At 54.1% G+C, this 5,450-nt stretch overlaps 1 protein-coding gene across 1 annotated transcript; it reads right to left on the bottom strand.

The window, feature by feature from the left end:
* Window positions 1-679: 679 nt before the first annotated feature.
* On the bottom strand, window positions 680-3,284 carry LOC148218295 (olfactory receptor 14I1-like). The gene is made up of 2 exons (XM_088157869.1): window positions 2,357-3,284; window positions 680-747 (listed from the first exon to the last, which is right to left on the bottom strand). Exons 1-2 carry the CDS (start codon window positions 3,282-3,284, stop codon window positions 680-682), a joined length of 996 nt encoding a protein of 331 aa, XP_088013995.1.
* Between the last annotated feature and the right edge of the window lie 2,166 nt (window positions 3,285-5,450).

Raw genomic sequence — 5,450 nt, 5'->3', positions numbered from 1 at the left:
GGTGCCTGGTGAGGTGATAGAACAGATCACCTTGAGTGCCATCACAGGGCACCTACAGGATGGCTGAGGGATCAGAGCCAGCCAGCGTGGATTTCAATATCTGCACTGATGATCTGGATGAGGGCATTGAGTGCAGCATCAGCAAATGTGCAGATGGCACCAAGCTGGGTGTGAGTGTGGATGTGCTGGAGGGTAGGAGGGCTCTGCAGAGGGACCAGGACAGGCTGGATCCAGGGCCCCAAATCCAACAAGGTGAGGTTTAACAAGACCAAGTGCCAGATCCTGCACTTTGGCCACAACCACCCCTGCAGTGCTCCAGGCTGGGGACAGAGTGGCTGGACAGCAGCCAGGCAGGAAGGGACCTGGGGGCACTGATGGACAGCAGGCTGGACATGAGCCAGCAGTGTGCCCAGGTGGCCAAGAAGGCAAATGGCAGCTGGCCTGGATCAGGAATGGTGTGGCCAGCAGGAGCAGGGCAGTGATTCTTCCCCTCTGCTCAGCACTGCTTGGGCAGCACCTCGAGTGCTGTGTCCAGTTCTGGGTCCCAAATTTAGGAAGGACATGGAGGGTCTGGAGCGTGTCCAGAGAAGGGCAAGAAGGCTGGTGAGGGGTCTGGAACACAAGTCCTGGGAGGAGTGGCTGAGGGAGCTGGGGTTGTTTATCCTGGAGAAGAGGAGGCTCAGGATGACAAGGTGATGTCAGGGTACAGGTTGGACTTGTTGATCTCCATGGTCTTTTCCAACCTTACTGATTCCGTGATTCTCTGAAACCACCCCTAGAGCCCTGGGCCTCCTCTTCACAAGGTCCAGCAACCCAGGTCCCTCAGCTTCTCCACACAGCCCCAAAGCCCATCCTGTCAGTCCTGCAGAGCCTCTCCAGCCCCTCCTCATTGCCCACAACAGGGAGCCCCACACCCAGACACCCAGCAGCCCAGATGTGCCCCCCTGGCCTGTGGTTCCTCTGGCAAGGGAGCAGCCCGAGGCACTGCAGGACCCTGCAGACAATTCCTGAAGCACTTGGAGGATGATCCTGCTCCCCAAGGGATGATCCCATGGTGCCAGCTCAAGAACAGAAATGGAGATTGTGGCCAGAGAGGAAACGGCCAACAGGGATGGACTGTTGGCAGGAGAGGGGACAAGGGTAGGTAAGAGGAAGAAATCTAGAAAGATTTCTAGAAAGAGTAAGGAAAGCAAATGTGAAGCAAAAGGAATGCTCAGGGCAGTTTGGGGGTGGCTGCCAGGCAGCCCTGGCTCTGAGCAACATCATCTACAGTGGGACAGGAAACTCACAGCTCATGGGAAGAAAATTTCTGGCTGACTTCAGAGGCCACAACAAAGCTGAGTGGCTTCCCTGCCGTCCCCCAGCCCTTGCTGGCCCCAGGGGCTGATGGCATTTCTGCTCACTCAGCTCCATGTCCCCACAGCAGCACCATGGGGGTGCTGAGCCTGCTGTGTGCAATGCAAACAGGGGCTCCTGAGCCAGTGCTGCCGTGTGTGTGCCTGCAAGGATGCGGCTCCTGTGTGAGCTGGGGGAGAGGCCAGGGCTGCAGAGGGGGGATGTTGTTGGCAGGTGCATGAGGACGCTCTGGGACGCTGCCCTGGGGTGTCCAGCACAGTGGGGATGGATCAGGCCCTGCTCTGCTGCTCCTTGCCAGGGTGTCCCCCTTGCAGGGAGCTTGCAGAGCACCAGCCATGATGTTTGCCCCCAGCCTGCCCATGGCCAGCCTGGGGCTGCTCCCGGGGCTTTTCTGTGCTCAGCATTGGGCTGGCCAAGTGTTGTGGAGAGAGCGTGGCCAAGGAGCCTGGAGCCCCCAGGCCCAGCCCTGAGGCGTCAGCGCTGCCCCAGCAGTGCCCATGGCCTGTCCCTGCTGCAGCCCCGGCACTGCCACCCCCAGGGCTGTGCCCGGCCCCGAGAGCACTCAGGCCCTGCAGCAACACGAGGGCCAGGAGGGCAGTGGGGTAGAGGCACGGGAGCAGCACTGGCAACACCAAGTGCTGTTGCTGCTGGGCACAGCTGCTGTGCCAGCACTGATCTGCCCCAGCTCTGCATACAGATAATGCTGCTGCAGCTCCAGAGAAGCGAAGGAAAAAGGGGAGCTCTGAAGAAAACTTTACTGGGAGAGAGATCCATTAGGTTGTTTAAAGCCATCAAGAGCACAGCCCCTCATTCACACAGTCTGTGACCACAGGGAAGGTAGAGACAAACAAAATGAGAATTGGTTTAAATAATGACATTTGTTTGTGGACAATATTGAAATAGGACACCAAAGACAAACAACTTCCAAAATGAAACCAACAAGAACAATTAAGATGAATTTTATTGCATGCGATTTGCAGAAACTGGCAAGTAGTTTTACATTTCTGATGCCATCCAGTGATCAGTCTCCACACTGCAGCCTTTAGCTCCTGGTTCCTCAGGCCGTAGATGAGAGGGCTCAGGGCTGGAGGCACCACCGAGTACAAAACTGACAGTGCCAGATCCAGGGATGGGGAGGAGATGGAGGGGGGCTTCAGGTAGGCAAATAGGCCAGTGCTGACAAAGAGAGAGACCACGGCCAGGTGAGGGAGGCAGGTGGAAAAGGCTTTGTGCCTTCCCTGCTCAGAGGGGATCCTCAGCACAGCCCTGAAGATCTGCACATAGGAGAAAACCATGAATACAAAACATCCAAGAACTATACAGTCACTAACAGCAATGATCCCAATTTCCCTAAGATAGGATTTGGAGCAGGAGATCTTGAGGATCTGGGGGATTTCACAGAAGAACTGGCCCAAGGCATTGCCATGGCACAGGGGCAGGGAAAATGTATTGGCCGTGTGTAGCAGAGCATTGAGAAAGCCACTGGCCCAGGCAGCTGCTGCCATGTGGGCACAAGCTCTGCTGCCCAGGAGGGTCCCGTAGTGCAGGGGTTTGCAGATGGACATGTAGCGGTCGTAGCATATGATGGTCAGGATGGAAAACTCTGTGGAAATGAAAAAGGCAAAGAAAAAGAGCTGTGCAGCACATCCTGAGTAGGAGATGTTCCTGGTGTCCCAGAGGGAATTGTGCATGGCTTTGGGGACAGTGGTGCAGATGGAGCCCAGGTCGCTGAGGGCCAGGTTGAGTAGGAAGAAGAACATGGGGGTGTGCAGGTGGTGGCCGCAGGCTACGGCGCTGATGATGAGGCCGTTGGCCAGGAGGGCAGCCAGGGAGATGGCCAGGAAGAGGCAGAAATGCAGGAGCTGCAGCTGCCGCGTGTCTGCCAATGGCAGCAGGAGGAAGTGGCTGATGGAGCTGCTGTTGGACATTTCTGCACTCTGGGCATTGTGGACTGTTGAAAGAAAACATTGACAAGTTGGGACCAACCTCTTTGGTTCAATCCTATGTGATATTATATAGAATTCACTCAATATTACTTCTCTTCCTGTAGAGAAACTTCACTAAGGATTTTTATTTTTGAGCTCAGTTTGTGCTGCTGATTTAGTGCTTCATCTTCAGCAGTCCTCTCAGTCTGAACACTGAGGAGCCCAGAGGAAAGACAGGGCTTTCTAAGCCCCAGTGCAGGCAGTCCTGCTAGTCCCACAGAGCTGAACTTTGCTTATCACACCTCCCTCTAACTCAGGGTGATGGCACTTAAACATTCTTGTGAAATAAAGTAGCCCTTTTGAAGGGTCTAATTTCAAAATAGAGAGAGGGAAACCAAGGTTTGGTCTGGCTCAATGCTGCCTGGAGTTGTGCCTACTGGGAGCTGTTTCTCTCTATCCAAGCCTTGTCCCTGCCAGTGCTCCCAGAGCCCAGCCCAGCCCTGGGGGCTCAGCTCTGCCCTGCACACCCCTCCCAGCACAGGGCACTGCCCAGGGCCATCTCCCTGCCAGCAGGGCCTTAAGGGCAGCTCACACAAACTGAGATGCTGCAAGCCAAGGTGCTGCTGCTGCTGTCTGTAGGCACAGGAGGGTGAGGAGGCACTTTGTGGGGGAGATGTGAGGCAGATCTGCTGATGCCCAGTGGGACAGTGCAGGAGTGACACAGACACACCTGACAGCCCCTTTGCCTTGCCTTGAGGAGAAAGCTGAGAGCAGCCCTGGCCATGCAGCACCATCTCCACAGCAGGAGGAATCTGCCCTGATGGGGGTGGCTCCTTCCACCTCCAACTTCTCCCCACAGTCCATGAGGAACTGCCAGGCAGGCTGAGAGCTGTCCCTGGCAGGTGGCACATGCCCTGGGCTGGCCAAGAGCCCTGAGGGCTGCAGGAGCTGCTGTGCAGGACAGCCCTGGGCAGCCCAGGCTGCAGCCCCAGCTTCAGCCCCTGCAGCCGTCCCTGAATATGGGAGAGTCCTCCTGACACAGCCCCCAGGCTGTGGGCTGTGCTGGCTCCAGGAGATCCCTCCAGGAGCACAGGGGACATTGCCCTGCACCCACACACTCACCATGTCCAGGGCTGTGAAGATGTTTCCCCAAGTGCAGTCTCAGCTCAATGTCTTCCCAGTCCTGATTGCCTTGAGCCTGTCTGTGCCTGGCTCCTGTGCCCTCAGTGCCTGCAGGCAGTGCCCTCAGCCCTGCTGGGCTGGCAGAGGAGCTGCTCCTCAGCAGAAATGTCTTTTTGAAGCTTCTCTTGGTTCACCTTGGGAGCTGCCTCTGTGCCAGGAACCTGGCCCAGCTCAGCAGCACAGACACAGCACAAGGACTTTAATGATCCTCTTGGTTCATTAAATATTTACATCATAATCATTCCCTGAGAGAGTGTTCCAAAACCTTCTCAAGAACTCAAATTAAAATGCTGAAGTTTCTTGAAGTTTTAATGGGTCCCACTGAGGGACACAACTGAGAAAATGTCCCCAGGTTCCAGTTGGAGCAGGAAATTCGAGGCAGAGATGACAGGTGGGGACAAAGAGAAGTCAAGTCTTTCCCTTTTGACACCAACTCTTTTAGTAGTTTATAGAATCATGCCCCCAGTTATCTACTTTAATTAGTCCTTTGAGAGCTTTGTATTAACATTCAGTGGGGCTCATTAATACTTTGAGATACTCAAGGTTTGGGTTTTGCTTTTGCCTTGGAGTCTCTGAGAGCTTTGTGCAATCATGGCCTCCAATTATCTGCTTTAATGAGTCCCTTGAGAGCCTTTGTCAGTAACAACACTCAGTGGGGTTCATTAATGCTTCAAGACACTCAGGGTTGATTTTAAGTTCTACTTTTTGACACTGAGTCTCTGAGAGGTTTGTGCAGTGCTGGCCTCCAATTATCTGCTTTAATTAGTCCCTTGAGAGGCTTTGTCAGTAATGATATTTAGTGGGGTTCATTAATGCTTCAAGGTACTCAGTTTTTCTAAGGTACTTGGAGTTTCCCTTTTGACATCAACTCTTTTAGTAGTTTTATGCAATCGTGGTTCCAATTATCTGCTTTAACGAGTCCCTTGAGAGCTTTGTATTGACACTCAGTGGGGCTCATTAATGCTTCAAGTTACTTCAGTTTTTTAA

The sequence above is a fragment of the Sturnus vulgaris genome, unplaced genomic scaffold (genome assembly GCF_052056855.1).
Source record: "Sturnus vulgaris isolate bStuVul1 unplaced genomic scaffold, bStuVul1.hap1 Scaffold_192, whole genome shotgun sequence".
Lineage (NCBI taxonomy): Eukaryota > Metazoa > Chordata > Aves > Passeriformes > Sturnidae > Sturnus > Sturnus vulgaris.
The sequence above is the reverse complement of the archived record's forward strand: the minus strand, read 5'-3'. Positions and strand labels throughout refer to the sequence as shown.

Bases quoted from the DNA above. Each gene is read 5' to 3' on its own strand.
- LOC148218295 (XM_088157869.1), bottom strand. From the start codon at position 3,284: ATGTCCAACAGCAGCTCCATCAGCCACTTCCTCCTGCTGCCATTGGCA. The intron at 748-2,356 runs GTAAAACTACTT...TCACGGAATCAG, and splicing joins CACTGGATGGCATCAGAAAT to TAAGGTTGGAAAAGACCATG.